Raw genomic sequence first — 16,512 nt, forward strand, 5'->3', positions numbered from 1 at the left:
ACAATGAGTTTCCAGTCTAGAGGGGGAGATAGACACCCATATAAATAATAATAATAATAATGTTGGTATTTGTCAAGCGCTTACTATGTGCAGAGCACTGTTCTAAGCGCTAGGGTAGATAGACGGTAATCAGGTTGTCCTACGTTAGGCTCACCGTCCCAATCCCCATTTTACAGATGAGGTAACTGAGGCACAGAGAAGTTAAGTGACTTGCCCACAGTCACACAGCTGACAAGTGGCAGAGCCGGGATTCGAATCCATGACCTCTGACCCCCAAGCCCGTGCTCGTTCCACCGAGCTACGATCTGAACCTAAGTGCTAGGGGGCTGAGGATGGGGAAAAATCAAGGACTTAAAGGATACTGATATAAGCGCACAGGCGATTAAAGAACAAAAAAAGCCTACTTACCAATACTGGTCCTTCTTTAGTCTGTCAAGGAAAATGGCTCTTACCTTGTCCTCAAATCATTTGCTCCTGATTTCCCTGGAGCAAGGGTTGCATCACAGCAAACCTAACACTCAGAAAAAAGCAGAGGTCACAGTAGAAGTGAACTAGAGTGTGTTTATGCCTGTTTTTAAAGCATGGTTTCCAGAGCAAATACAGAAAGTTCTAGAGCAAAGGGGTTCCCAGATGAATAAAGTATGGACTCTTTGGACCCAGTGGAGACCAACAAAAAACTGGGCTTTTAATGATATTGCACCCGTCCCTGGGCTGTACCCCCTTTCTGTCTAAACTGTAGACCAGGTAACAGCTCAAAGAGAGAACTTTCTCTCCTCTCCTTCCCTATTCTTCCACATAAGAAGAGTCGAAGCTTCCAGAGGGTGGCAATGAGCCTCATTCTCTTCGCTTTCAGTGAAGCCTAATGGAGAAGGCACTGGCCCGGTAGTCAGGACCTGGGTTCTAATCCTGCCTCCGCCACTTGTCTGCTGGGTGACCTTGCACAAGTCACTTCGCTTCTCTGCGCCTCAATTCCCTCATCTGTAAAATGGGGATTTAGACTGTGAGCCCCATGTGGGACACGGGACATGGACTGTGTTCAGCTTAATTGGCTTGTATTTACCCCAGCACTTCGTACAGTGCCTGGCACAGAGTACGCTCTTAAATAGCATTAAAAAAGTACAAATAAAATAAAGTGATGCCAGGGAGAGAAAGAGCAAATCAGCCAAGCCAGGGCACATGTAGACCTCCTATGAGGGGCTGCTTCACATACTGCTCTTGTAAATTCTATTTTTACTAAAATCAAGTGGTTTTTCACCTGTGCCAAAATACCCAAGACCCAGGGAAGAGGGAAGGTGTCACCCTTCACTTTTTCCAGAATCCTTAACAACTCACACGGTAAGGACTAAAATGCTCCTTGAACTTCTTCAGAGCTCTCCTACAGGCTGCAGGTAACAGACATCTGAATTACAGACTCACGGCCTGGAGAGACGTGTCGTACTTCCTATTATTACTCTCCCATTTTCCCAGCAGCATCTCAAGAGGCCATCCCCTGCCTCCTCTCAAAATCCGTCTCCCACCCCACTCCTTCACACGTTATCGAAATACCTACCCCTGCTCTTCTCCCCTCCCTGACCATCATCTTCAACTGCTCACTCTCCAATAGTTTCTTCCCCACTGTTTCCAAACAGCTTAAATACCTCCTATTCTAAAAAAAACCCTCCCTTGACCCCACAACTCTCTCCCTCCTCTGTCCCACCATTGCTCCCCTTTCCAAACTCCTTAAATTGTCTACAATTTACCACCCAAATCTTTTCTTTTCCCTGACTTTCCCATCACTGTAGACAGCACCACCATCCTTCCGGTCTCAGAAACCCATAACCCTAGCATCATCCACAACTCATCTCTCTCACTCAACCCACATATTCAATCTTCACCAAATCCTGTCAGTTCAATCTTCATAACACTGCTAAAATCCGCCTTCCCCTCCATCCAATCTTAATCCAAGCACTTATCCTACACCACCTTGATTACTGCATCAGCCTCCTTGCTGACCTCCCTACCTCCTGTCTCTCCCCACTTCAGTCCATACTTCACTCTGCTGCCTGGATCATTTCAATCGATTGCATCTATTGAATGCTTACTGGGTGCAAAGCACTCTACTAAGTGCTTGGGAGAGTACAATATAACAGAGTTGGTAGACAGGTTCCCCTGCCCATAATGAGCTTACAGTCTACGACGGGAGACAGACATTAATATATATATAATGTGTACAGAAGTGCTGTGGGGCTCAGGAAGGGGTGAATAAAGGATTCAGATAATAACGATGGTATTTACGAAGCGCTCACTATGTGCCTAGCACTGTTCTGAGCGCTGAAGTGCAAGAGCAACACAGAAGGGAGTGGGATAGGAGGAAGTGAGGGCTTAGTTGAGGAAGGCCTCTTGGAGGAAATGCCAAGTAAGGAGAATGATCTGCTGTCAGATATGAAGAGGGAGGGTGTTCCAGACCAGAGGCAGGACGTGGGAAGGGATCAGTGACGAGACAGACGAGACTGAAGTACAGTCAATAGGTTGGCATTAGAGGACTCGGCGGCGTAAGACAAGATAAGACAAGGTGACGGGGCAAAGTGATTGAGTGCTCTAAAGCCTACGGTAAGGAGCTTCTCTTTGATACAGAGGTGGATGGACGACAATTGGAAGGTTCTTGAGGAATGGAGAACCACGGACTGAAGGCTGTTGAAGTACAATGATCTGGGCAACAGAGTGAAGTGTGGACTGGAGTGAGGGGAGACAGGAGGCGGGGAGACCAGCAAGGAGGCTGATTCAGTAAGGCGGGATAGGATAAGTGCTTGGATTACCATGGTTGCAGTTTGGATGGAGAGGAAAGGGCAGATTTTAGTGACGCCGTGAAAGCTGAACCAACAATATTTGGTGTAACAGACTGAATATGTGGGTTGAATGAGAGAGATGAGTTAAGGATACCACCGAGGTTAAGGCCTTGTGAGACGGGAAGGACAGTGGTACTGTCTACAGTGATGGCAAAGTCATGGTGGGTGGAGGACATGGTTCGGGTGGGAATACGAGGAGTTCTATTTTGGACATGTTAAATATTGGGGGGTCACATAACTTGTTAGCATTTTTCTACGAAACAGTTAAGTCCACATTTCCCCTCTCCTCAAGAGCCTCCAGTGGTTGTACATCCAGCTCTGCATTCAACAGAAATTCCTTACCATTGGCTTTAAAGCACCTAATCACCAAAACCCCCTGCAACCTTGGATTTGTACCTTTTATTCACTCCATCCTCCGCCACACAGCACTTACGCAAATGTGCAATTTATTTATATTAATGTCAGTCTCCCCGTCTAGACTCTAAGCTCCTTGTGAGCAGGGAACATATCAACTCTGTTATACTGTACTCTCCCAGGCATTTAGTACAGTGCTCTGCACATAGCTAATGATCAATAAATACCATCGACTGATTAATTATTGGGCCCTAACTGGTTTTTTTTCGGAGTAATTGGCCCCTCCCTCACCCCCTCACCCCGCCTATTACTCTGAACCGTTACTTCCAGCAGAAGAGTACTTTTTCTCCTTCCTATCAGACCTATACGGGGAAAAGAAAGAAAAAAGTTAATTTCATTTTAACTTGTTTCGATTAAAAACCAGCAAGCCAGTATTTTCCCAGGGGACCAGCCAAACAGTGCATATTAAGCCTGTGTTCTCTTTCCAAATAAATCACTCAGAAAACAGAGGAAGGCTCACAAAGTCTTTCAGGATATGTGAGGAAACGATGATGTGAACCATTTACTAGACTAGTGTGGGAACCAGTGAAAAACAAGGCCCAAATTACAGCTTTAAGGACATGAGACAAAGCCCGCGAGTTGAGAGTCTAGCTGATGTGGGGAGGGAATTCACCTCCTGATCAGCCTCTCCAGCCAGACTACAGGCTGGGTCTGGTTCCAGCCTAGAGCCACCCCTTTCCCACATCCTCCCTCTGGCCCAGAACACCCGTCCTCCTCAAAATCCAACAGACAAATACCTCCCCCACCCCTTTCAAAGCCTTACTGAAGGAACATCTCCTCCAGGGGCCTTCCTTGACTAAGCTCCCTTTCCTCTTCTCCCACTCCCTTCTGCGTCGTCCTGACTTGCTCCCTTTATTCATCCTCTCCTCCCAGCCCCACAGCACTTATGTACATATCTTCCCCACTACCCCCTCCAGTTATCGTCCTATCTCCCTACTACCCTTCCTTTCCAAAATCCTAGAACGAGTCGTCTACAATCGATGCCTAGAATTCCTTAACTCCCATTCTCTCCTAGACCCCCTCCAATCTGGCTTCCGTCCCCTCCGCTCTACCGAGACTGCTCTCTCTAAGGTCACCCATGACCTCCTTCTTGCCAAATCCAATGGCTCCTACTCCATTCTGATCCTCCTTGACCTCTCTGCTGCCTTTGACACCGTCGACCATCCCCTCCTCCTCCATACCTTATCTCACCTTGGCTTCACGGACTCTGTCCTCTCCCGGTTCTCCTCTTACCTCTCTGGCCGATCATTCTCGGTCTCCTACGCTGGAGCCTCCTCCCCCTCCCATCCTTTAACTGTTGGAGTTCCTCAAGGGTCAGTTCTTGGCCCTCTTCTGTTCTCCATTTACACTCACTCCCTCGGTGAACTCATCCGCTCTCACGGCTCTGACTACCATCTCTACGCAGATGACACGCAGATCTACATCTCCGCCCCTGTCCTCTCCCCCTCCCTTCAGGCTCGCATCTCCTCCCGCCTCCGGGACGTCTCCACTTGGATGTCGGCCCGCCACCTAAAACTCAACATGAGCGAGACTGAGCTCCTCATCTTCCCTCCCAAACCCGGTCCGCTCCCAGACTTCTCTATCACCGTGGATGGCACGACCATCCTTCCCGTCCCGCAGGCCCGCAATCTCGGTGTCATCCTTGACTCGTCCCTCTCGTTCACCCCACACATCCTATCCGTTACCAAGACCTGCCGGTTTCACCTCTACAATATCGCCAAGATCCGCCCTTTCCTCTCCACCCAAACGGCTACCTTACTATTACGGGCTATCGTTATATCCCGGCTAGACTACTGTGTCAGCCTTCTCTCTGACCTCCCTTCCTCCTCTCTCGCCCCGCTCCGGTCTATTCTTCACTCCGCTGCCCAGCTCATCTTCCTGCAGAAACGATCTGGGCATGTCACTCCCCTTCTTAAACAACTCCAGTGGTTGCCTATCGACCTCCGCTCCAAACAAAAACTCCTCACTCTAGGCTTCGAGGCTCTCCATCACCTTGCCCCTTCCTACCTCTCCTCCCTTCTCTCTTTCTACCGCCCACCCCGCACGCTCCGCTCCTCCGCCGCCCACCTCCTCGCCGTCCCTCGGTCTCGCCTATCCCGCCGTCGACCCCTGGGTCGCGTCCTCCCGCGGTCCCGGAACGCCCTCCCTCCTCACCTCCGCCAAACTGATTCTCTTTCCCTCTTCAAAACCTTACTTAAAAATCACCTCCTCCAAGAGGCCTTCCCAGACTGAGCTCCTCTTCCCCCTCTACTCCCTCTGCCATCCCCCCTTTACGTCTCCGCAGCTAAAGCCTCATTTTCCCCTTTTCCCTCTGCTCCTCCACCTCTCCCTTCCCATCCCCACAGCACTGTACTTGTCCGCTCAACTGTATATATTTTCGTTACCCTATTTATTTTGTTAATGAATTGTACATCGCCTCGATTCTATTTAGTCGCCATTGTTTTTACGAGATGTTCTTCCCCTTGACGCTGTTTAGTGCCATCGTTCTTGTCTGTCCGTCTCCCCCGATTAGACCGTAAGCCCGTCAAATGACAGGGACTGTCTCTATCTGTTGCCGACTTGTTCATCCCAAGCGCTTAGTACAGTGCTCTGCACATAGTAAGCGCTCAATAAATACTATTGAATGAATATCTGTCTTTTATATATATATATATATATTAATGTCTGTCTCCCCCTCTAAACTTTAAGCTTGTTGTGGGCAGGGAATGTGTCTGTTTATTGTTGCAGTGTACCCTCCCAAGTACACTTAGTACAGTGCTCTGCACACAATTAATATACTGAATGAAGTTCTGACTGAAGACGGCTGAGAGGCTAGAGACAGCCTCCGGCCATCACCAATCAGCCAATCGTATCTGTCCATTCATTCAATCGTATTTATTGAGCATTTACTGTGTGCAGAGCACTGGACTAAGCACTTGGAAAGTACAATTCGACAACAGATAGAGACATTCCCTACCCAACAATGGGCTCACAGTCTAGAAGGGGGAGACAGCCGACAAAACAAAACAAGTAGGTAGGCATCAATACCATCAAAATAGAGTCACAGATATATACACATCATTAATAAAAAAGAGAAATAAATATGTACAAATATACACAAGTGCTGTGGGAGGGGAAGGAGGTAGGGCAGAGGGAGGGAGAAGGGGGAATGGGGAGGGGAGGAGGCGCAGAGGAAAAGGGAGGGCTCAGTCTGGGAAAGCCTCCTGAAGGAGGTGAGTCCTCAGTAGGGCTTTGAAAAGGGGAAGAGAGTTAGTTTGCCAGATGTGAGGAGGGAGGGCATTCCAGGTCAGAGGTAGAACACGGGCCGGGGACTGACGGGGGACAGGCGAGAAGGAGGCACAGTGAGGAGGTGAGCGGCAGAGGAGTGGAGTGTGCAGGGTAGGCTACAGAAGGAGAGAAGGGAGGTGAGGCAAGATGATGGAGAGCTCTGAAGCCAATAGTGTGGAGTTTTTGCTTCATGCGAACGTTGATAGGCAACTACTGGAGATTTTTGAGGAGAGGAGTGACATGCCCAGAGCGTTTCTGTAGAAAGATAATCCGGGCAGCAGAGTGAAGTATAGATTGAAGCGGGGAGAGACAGGAGGATGGGAGATCAGAAAGGAAGCTGATGCAGTAATCCAGTCGGGATATTATGAGAGATTGTACCAGCAAGGGAGCAACTTGGATGGAGAGGAAAGGGCTTACCATGTGCACAGCACTTTTCTCAGCACTTGGGAGAGTAACAATATAACAGACACATTCACTACCCACAACAAGCTTACAGTCGAGAGAGCCAGGCTTTATCTACTCGGCGGAGGCTGGGGCCACCCTGACACTGCATTGGCGTGGGCTTCTTTCTAGCCAGCTCCTCAAAGCCATTCCCTAACTACATCTGAAGGACAGAATTGCTGCCACCTGCCTCCCAGTGGGTGCTTCAGCTGAAACCAATCTCAGAACTGAATGATGGATGGGTTGATTGGGCCCCGAATTACAGCCTCCGCCTCAGTCCGGGACAGTTTGCCTTCGACTGGACCAGAATCTGGATAGACCCTAGGGGATGGGGAGGACAAACACACATTCTGAAAATACCGACCCAACGGCTACTGCTGGATAATCCCCATTGGAAATAGAGGCCAATATACAAGTACACAGGGTGTTGGGCTTGCAATTGAGCGTGCAGCCAAATGATTCAATTCTGAACGCAGGGCAGGAAATGCAAAATAGCTGGATTTGTGGTCTCGGTAAGCCTGTCTGCCACGGAGCTAAAGTGCAAAGTCACTCACCTGTCAGGGACGGCCACAAGCTTACCTGTCAACAGAGTTCAATAGGAAGTTTCTCCTACCAGTTGTTATTCTACACAGAAGTCACTACGATGACACGACACCATCTTCTCCACCCATCCTATCTTCCAAAAACAAGTTACTCGTCTCCTCTCTTCAAAGGGAAAATCCTGTGTAGAAACAGAAAGCACATTGGATATTATTGCACTTTCCAGTCTTACGGACAGCTCTGGGGACGCCAAACACTCTTGGGGAATCCAGATACGGTCGCTCCGCAACGGACTAGAACTGTATTATACTTCTTTACTTTGTATTCGCCACACTCTGTGAACTTGGACAAGTCGGAGAAGTAACGTGGCCCAGGGAATAGAGCACGGGCCTGGGAGTCAGAAGGACCTGGGTTCTAATCCCTATTCCACCGCTTGTCTGTTGTGAGACCTTGGGCAAGTCACTTCCCTGAGCCTCAGTTATCTCATCTTTATACCGGGGATTAAGAACCATGGTATCTCTGTGGGATCTGGACTGCGTCCAACCTGATTACTTTGTGTCTACCTTGGTGCTTAGAACTGTGCCATAGTAAGCACTTAACAAATATCATAAAAAAGAGTTGCAGGACCTCAACCTTTCCTTTTCTTCTCTGTAAAATGAGGAAAAGCAGGGGTAACAGATGAGGCTGCAATGAGAAAGAATAATGTCTTGTAAAAGCAAAACAGTTATACTTTTAAAAAAATTGTTGTCTGCAGCTACATAATGGGATCAGAGGTGTAAACTGGACTAGAATCCAGGTTCCTAATTCTAGTTTTGGCTCTGACTACCCTGGCAACTTTTGCTTATTCGGGAGCCCAACTTCCAACTGACCTATGCATTATCCATTTCTTTACACCTCTTCCTCACCCTCCCTCTTGCTGCCAGACTTTGGTAATCTCACTGCTGATCAGAGACCACCAGGAGCTGTTTTGCCGAAAAAGATGGAGACGGAACACCCCAGTCGACACTGCTACAGTCACTTCTTCCACAAAGTGAGAGTTGTGTTCCTGAAGAACTCTGCATTATTGAAAACTCACACTGTAGTACACACTTAGACCCACACACAAAACCATTCTTCCGACACTACATTCACTGCATCTTTCCGTGTTGTGGGAAGAACGTCCCCTAATTCCGACAGCACGGCCAAGTAGATACAGCACGGGGCTGGAGTCAGCAGGATCTGGATTCTAATCCCAGCTCCCCACTTGTATGCTGTGTGACTTTGGGAAAGTCACTTCACTTCTCTGTGCCTTAATTACCTCATCTGAAAAATGGGGATGAAGACTGAAAGCCCATGAGGCATATGGACTATGCCCTACCTGATGAGTTTGAATCTATCCCAGGGCACCATACCTTGCCTGGCACATGGTTAACCAAAAAGCACACCCTCCAAAATGCATAACTAAAACAGGTATTCTAGAAGAAATGGACAAATGAGGTCGCAGCTTAGTTTTGGAGAGGGGGAGATGAGGGGAAAAAAAAATCAGGGATGTGGCCAAAGAAGGCACCGATTGGGCCTACCATAGGCAGTCTCGAAGCCAGGGGATAGGGGTGGGGGTTTGGGGAGAGAAGGTGCTGCCCTGCCTCCTCTCCTTACCCCCCCTCCTCTCAGAGCAGTCACCCCAAAGCCTCAACTGAGATGGGCTGACTGGTCACACGCAGCATTCTTGTTAACGTCCGGACCGCTCAGAGGCAAAACGGAAAAGTTGGGGCTGAAGAGGTTGGAATGGGGTGAGGAAGGGAGCTCTGAGAGGTCATGCCTGAGAAGGCAGTTCTGTCAAGGGCATAAAAATGTCCTAGCCCTGATAAATGCTGCCAGCCAAGGTGGTTTTTAAACTACTGGTGAGTTTCCATTACCCACGCCCTCCTTTTTTCTCTGTTACCACAGGTAGTTTGAAAACTGGCATAACAAGAAATAGAAAGCTCTATTTTCTCCTTTACCCTCTGATATAAAGCCTACACCTTCCCTACTGGACTCTGAGTCCAGTCAAGATCAGTCGACGGTATTCACGAGTGCTTACTGTCTGCAGAGCACTGTAGTAAGCGCTTGGGAGCTCGTCCCTCTAGACTGTAAGCTTGTTTTGGTTTGTACTCTCCCAAGCACTTACTACAGTGCTCTGCAAACAGTAAGTGCTCAATACCACTGAACGACAGAGAACACAATATAAAAGAGTTGGCGGACAGGTTCCCTCTGCACAAGATCAATGAATGGTATTGTCTCCCCTTCAAGCCTGTAAGTTCGTTACATCTCCCCCTCTAGATTGTAAACTCAGCATAGGCAGGGAACAAGCCTGCTAATTTTTTTGTATTGTACTCTCCCAAGTGCTTAGTACAATGCTCTGCACCTAGTAAGCGCTCAATAAATCCCACTGATTGATTTACTGAATGCTTACCGTGTGCACAACACTGTAATAGGTTCTTGGGAGAGTACAATACAACAGAGTCGGCAGACGCGTTCCCTGCCCTCAACAAGCCTGTCAAGACCAACAATAAATTGGGGTTTTAACGATAGCACACCCCTCCCTGGGCTGTACCCTTTGGTTGGAAGCCCAAAAGGAGGGAAATTTAGGGACCCGCTGACAGTACAAAGGAGGGGGGCTTCCCTGCTCTCCTTCCCCATTCCCCCAAAACATCTGTCACCTCCAGGGCGTTCCTGTCAACTCCTTGATGTTAAGCAGATGGCTAAACCTGAGCCGATCAATAGCACTGTGGCTATGAGAAGCAGCGTGGCTTAGTAGAAAGAGCACGGGCTTGGGCATCAGGGGATGTTGGTTCTAATCTCAGCTCCACCACTTGTCTTCTGTGTGACCTTGGGCAAGCCACTAAACTTCTCTGTGCCTCAGGTACCTCATTTGTAAAATGGAGATTAAGACCGTGAGCCCCATGAGGAACAATCTGATTACCCTGTATCTACTCCGGCACGTAGAACAGTGCTTGGCGCATAGTAAGCGCTTCACAAATACCATCATTATTATTATTATTTATGTAGAGGAATACCTCCAAAAGCTCCAAAGTACAGTTGAGACCAGGAATTCCCTAGAAGGAATTTGAGAAAACGATCCACCGAGACCTAGCTTTCCATGCGCACCCTCCGGGCCTCCCCCACCAAAGTTGGGAAAGAGTGGACTCTTGCTCCCTGACAAATATTCAAAAGGTGAAGCAGCTGCCCAAATCAACTCTACCTCGTGCTGTCAGGCTGCCCCGCAGTGCCCCGGGGCCGAAGAGCTGGAATGTTACTTGTAGGTGTGGGTTTTCTGGTCAGGACTTGTTTGGAGGCTGACCGTGGCCAGACCCTTGCTTTTACACATCCCTCCACACCCCTGTCCCGAGGGATGGCCTGCTCAAAGAAGAGTAAGTCAGCTCTCATCTGATGCTCTGTCGCCCTTGGTTGGGAGCCCAAAGGGAGGGAATTTTAGGGAACGGAGACCCTCCTATGGAGCTCTATTTGGGAACTTTTGCCAGGACAGTTAGAGAAATGTGGGGAAACACCAGCTGCCTGTGCTAGACTCGCAGTCTGGCAAGAAGCAGGTTACAATAAGGCAGTCCCTTTGGTTGCTGGGAGCAGAGTCAAACTAGAAGTGCTGACCAGAATTAGTGTCCACAGTGGGAGCGGGTGGCTTTGATTTTTTTCGTGTACAGAACTTTGCTGACTTGGGCCCTTTTTTAAAAAAACTATTTTTAAAGATAACGGTGTTTGAACTTGTTACCTTCTGGGGTTGTCTGGTGGTTCTGGAAACATTATGATTTCCAAGTGGGCTGAAAGTGAAATGATTGCCTATTCCTAATAACAACATTAATCATGGTACTTGTTAAGTGCTTACAATGTTCTCTGCCAAGCACCGTTCTAAAAGCACTGGGGTAGATACAAACTCATCAGGTTGGACACAGTCCCTGCCCCACAAGGGGCTCAAAGTCTTAATTCCCATTTTACAGATGAAGTAACTGAGGCCCAGAGAAGTGAAGTGTCACACACAGCAGACAAGCAGCAGAACCGGCACTAGAACCCAGGTCCTTCTGACTCCCAGGCCCAGGGTCTGTCCACTAAACCACGCTGCTTCTCTTTCATTTCTAAGAGGGAAGCTGTTCACCGAGGCTTCGAGGGTTCCCTGTTGAGTTCACTGAGACTAGAGGGTCTCTGCTCCATGGAGAAGGCCCAGACGTGCGGTACGTCTTGCCCTTCCCTGGCTACCTAATATCAGCCTCTGTCAGGAAAGCAATGATTACCCCAAGTCACTGGATTGAGCAATACTTGGTGTGACTAGTCTGGACAGGTTAATGCTCAGTCACATTTGGTCATATGAACTTTTTTTCTGATCCTAACCATATCCTCCCTCATCTGATAACCAGGTCTACCTGAAAATGGAGTTCTTCGTGTTCAATCATTTGAAACGCTCAGCATATCTGTGAATTCCTACTATGGTTCCATCCTTGAACGTCAAAGTACAATGGCCCAAAGAGAAACATTTAATTCATATTATTATGTATGCATATTCGTGACCATCCCCCGCTCTAGGCTGTAAGCTTGTTATGGGCTGGGAACACATCCACTAATCCTGTTGAACTGTACTCTCCCAAGCGCTTAGCACAGTGCTCTGCTCATAGTAAGTGCTCAATAAATACCACTGAACATACTAGAGGAGTTTGAGACAAAGTGCTCCTGAGTGGAGAAGGCGAGCCTCTTCTGTCAGAAAATGATTTGGCCTTCAGGTTTAGGAAAAGTACACACACTTCCTCCCCTTGTTCCCCTTTCTCTCCCCAGTCAGAAGTGTGGTGTTTTACAATTCAGAGTTTATCCACTAGCTCCCAAGTGGGCTAGTTATTACATACATCTGCAACTTGGAATGGGATCCATTTAAAAAAAAATTAAGGTACTCCTTTCCAGGGAAGTGTAGATGTTCTTATGACAGAAAACCCTTTCTTCCCTTCAGGTTGGCTCTACGATCACACCCAGACATATGCCTGCTCTTTTCTCTTCGCTGGTGCCTGCTACATCCTCTCACCCATATCCTTTTGGTTTGTGCCTTTGGCCCTGAGATGGAAGAAAAAAACAGAAGCTGCCCAGGGAGAAAGAGAGCTCCCCTAGGATTTCAACCAAGAACTGAGGCCTGAAAAAACAACCAACCAACCAACGACAACTTATCGGCTGCGAACAACAGAAGCCGCTGGTAGAAATTAAGACAATTAGAACTGCGGGAATAGTCCACTAAACTCATTGTTCCAGTGAGCTTTGGTAAAGGGGACAGAAAACAATTGCCCTTTCGAGACCTGAGTATGGGCAGCAAACGAGACGGACCTTCTCGGAGCACCTGGATTACAACTTTAAAACGAAAAAAAAGTTTCAAGAATATCGAAAAGACCTTTCCAGTCTCACAAGCACTTTCTTTTACATCTTATCTGCTATCACTCTAGCTTGAGAACTAGGTGCCTCTTTAGAATCTGGTTTGTGTATCAATCAATCGTGTTTACTGAGTGCTTATCGGGTGCAGAGAACTATACTAAGCGCATGGTAGTGTACAATATAATAGACACTTTCCCTGTATATGACATGAACAGCTTCATCTCTCTTAATTACATACTCTCTCGACAAAAGGTTGCCTGGAAGCTCACTATCATTCCCCATAAACTAATAATTACGGTATCTGTTAAGTTCTTATGATGTATCAAGTACCGTTAGAAATACTGGAGCAGATCTAAATTAATCAGTTCGGACACAGTCCCTGTCGCACACGGGCCTCAAAGTCTAAATAGGGGGGAGAACAGGAAGCGTGAAACTGCATTTGGAAAGACACTCTTGCGATGGAAGGGCTGCTCTGACTAGCAAGAAAAAAGTGCCGGCTTTGTGAGGATATAAAATTCGCCCCCACCCCCACCCACCCCAATCCTTTATTTTATGGCATTTGTTAAGTACCTGCTCTGTGTCAAGCACTGTTCTCCGTGCTGATATAGATACAAGATAATCAGGCTGGACAAAGTTCCCGTCTCACTTAGGGCTCATGGTTTAAATCAGAAGGAAGATGTTTAATCTCCATTTTACAGAAGTAACCGAGGCACAGAGAAGTACTTGCCCAAGTGCACACAGCGGACGAGTGGCAGAGCTAGGATTAAAACCCACGTCCTCCGACTCCCAGGCCCGTGCTCTTTCCACTACGCCAGGCTGCTGTCTCTTTATTCTAAAACAGGCAGCGTGAGTCGGGGGGGGGGGAGTAACTATGGGTACAGAAGAGAGAGCGGCAAATGATCCATCATGCTTTTCTTGCTCTTGCCCTTTCCTTTTCACTTGCACAGCAGGGCCACTTTAAGGGGGTTATCCACCCAGCACGCCATCAAAGAGTTAGGTTGCCCAGAGCAACCAGGTTTCTGCCTCTCTATGTGGTCCAGGAAGGGATGCCCGCCAACGACTCGGTTCTCAGCTTGGTTCAGGCAAATTACAAGTCCTTGTTCTTAGTACAGCCTGTGAAAAAGGGTCATCAGCCAATTTCACATCTACAGCCACGCTGGTCGACCTGGTAAGCGCTTAGCACAGTGCTCCGCACAGAGTAAACGCTCAATAAATAGGATTGAACGAATGAGCGCTGCTGTTCGTACAGCCTGGACTCCACACTGACAACCAGGAAGGGTTGCCGATAGTGGGTTCTATCTGGAAAGCAGACGGTTTCGATATTACCGTTCACGTCTTCCGAGTGCTGTATTTACCATCATTTCTTATAGAGAGCTCTAGCTAGTGTTCGACATTCTCGAGGGGTGGATATTCTATTGTCTACCGCGAGGGGTTATCGTCGACTCGGTTAAAGGTAGAGTTGAAAACAGCTATCTCTTGGACCAGGCCGCTGTCGCTTGCCAATGCAAATAAGATTTACTCTAGACACGAGAGGCAAACGTGCAGCCGGAAGGGCAGAACACCCTGCTTGCAAAATCGTTTGTGGGGTTCAAAAGCTGTCTCCCCTGCGAGTCAACACGACCCCTGAAAAATTAGGGCTTTCGGAGAGTGCTGGACGGGCGATATTTGGAAGGGCTTCGAACGCCGGAATCCAATAACACATCGCCATCGACAGCGTCGATCGAGCTTATGCTGTGTCCAGACCATTGCACGAGGTGCTTGGGGAACAAATAAGAGATGCAATCTCACCCTTTGAGGGGCTTACCATCTACAGGGGCTCATTAAGGTTATTCATTCAATCGTATTTATTGAGCGCTTACTATATGCAGAGCACCGTTCTGGGCGCTTAGATTATCCAAGAAGGTACTTGATAAGTAAAAATATAGAGTTCTTTTGTCCTGGAACGTTTTAGGTCAGAGATGCTTAAAGGTCACGCTTTCAAGAGATGAACTACATTTATGACGACGGCACTTCTTGTTAAAAGTAAATAAAAGTCTGGCAGACGTTCTGCCTATCCAAATGTGAACCAAGAGCTGCTTTTTTGGGAAATGTTAAGGTCCCGGGCCCACCTATATTCTCTCTTCTTCTACTACAGCCCAGCCCGCACACTTTGCTCTTTTATAGCACCTGCTTGGTCACTGTACCTCCACCTCATCCATCTCACCGGCGACCCCTTTCCCGGGTCCTCCCTCCGGCCTGGAACTTCCGGCCATGTGACCTCAGGCGAGTCACTTAACTACTCTGGCCCTGTTTGTAAAATGCAAATTAAATATTTGCTCATACAGCCTAAGAGAGAGCCATGGGGTCAGGGACTGGATCCAACCTGACCATCCTGCATCTACCCCAGCACTTAGCATAGCACTTGGCCCAGAGTAGGCGTTAAACCAACAGCACAACTATTATCATTATTATTCCTATTATCCTGGAACCTGCAGATGATAAAAATTGTGATATTTAAGCGCTTACTGCGTGCCAGGCACCAGGGTGGATACCAGCAAATCCGATTGGACACAGTCCCTGTCCCACATGGGGCTCAACAGTCTCGGATCTCTAAGTTACAAGACGAGGACCGGCAAGAGCTAACTAGCTCCATTTCATCAGCTTGCCCATCTACTGTTGAAGACTTAGTAGGGATTTAAAAGAGTGAAGAAAGGAAACTTGCCTGCTTTCCTTAAGTCCAAAATTCCTCTGGCCAGGGTCTGGAGCCAGTATTTTTTTTTTTCCTCGCTAGGCAGCTGGACGATACCGTACAGCCCATGGACTGTGTTCTGGGTGGAGAAGAGAAACCACAACAAGAGCAAGGAGCTCCTATTCTCCTCCTGATGGCTTCTTCCTGACTCATCTGCCACAGGCATCCGCTTGGACATGCATCGCTGGCAGCCAGAGACACTTTCTCCCAGAGGTGTTGGTAGAAACTTGTCTCCTATGTTCGGGGAGAGGTTTTGCCAGCCTTTTTGTGACGGTAAACATTCATTTTTCTACAAACAGCACACACAAAATAACCCCTTTTTTAAAAAAAATGGTATCCACTAAGTGCTCACTATGAGTCAAGCGCTGGTCTAAGCGCTGGGGTAAATACAAGCTAATCAGGCCAGATACATATGTTCGTATCCGTAATGTATTTATATTAATGTCTACCTCCCCCTGTAGACTGTAAGCTCGTTGTGGGCGGGAAACGTGTCTACCAACTATTGTATTGTACCCTCCCAAATGCTCCGTACAGTGCTCTGCACACAATAAGTGCTCAATAAATACTGTAGATGGATCCCACATGGGGTTCGCAGTCAAATAGGAGGGAGGACAGGAATTGAATTGCCACTTTACAGCTGAGGAAACTGGAGGCACAGAGAAGTTAAGTGACTTGCCCAAGGTCACGCAAGGACACACGTGGCAGAGCTGGGATCAGAACCCAGGTCCTCTGATTCTCAGACCCGTGCTCTATCCACTAAGCCACTCTACTTCTTATCTTGACCACGAACTGTGAGCCCTATCATAGTCTTCCTGCCTTATGATTGCTGGTTTGTGAAAACAGCCATCAGATTGCCTTAACTTGTCCTCATAATAACAACATTGGTATTTGTTAAGCACTTACTATGTGCTAGGCACTGTA

At 47.9% G+C, this 16,512-nt stretch overlaps 1 protein-coding gene across 2 annotated transcripts in view; it reads left to right on the forward strand.

Moving 5' to 3' along the window:
* Positions 1 to 12,885, forward strand: part of SLC16A4 (solute carrier family 16 member 4) — a 34,361-nt gene extending 21,476 nt beyond the window's left edge. Inside the window, exons 9-10 of one of the 2 annotated variants that reach the window (XM_029069013.2) lie at positions 8,411 to 8,517; positions 12,454 to 12,885. In XM_029069013.2, the coding sequence (XP_028924846.1) occupies positions 8,411 to 8,517; positions 12,454 to 12,558 (212 nt within the window). In that variant the 3' untranslated portion in view covers positions 12,559 to 12,885. The remainder of the gene's footprint in view (positions 1 to 8,410; positions 8,518 to 12,453) is intronic. The other variant, XM_029069015.2, reaches the window with a different exon arrangement.
* The last annotated feature ends 3,627 nt before the right edge of the window (positions 12,886 to 16,512 follow it).

The sequence above is a fragment of the Ornithorhynchus anatinus genome, chromosome 7 (genome assembly GCF_004115215.2).
Source record: "Ornithorhynchus anatinus isolate Pmale09 chromosome 7, mOrnAna1.pri.v4, whole genome shotgun sequence".
NCBI classification, from domain to species: Eukaryota; Metazoa; Chordata; class Mammalia; order Monotremata; family Ornithorhynchidae; genus Ornithorhynchus; species Ornithorhynchus anatinus.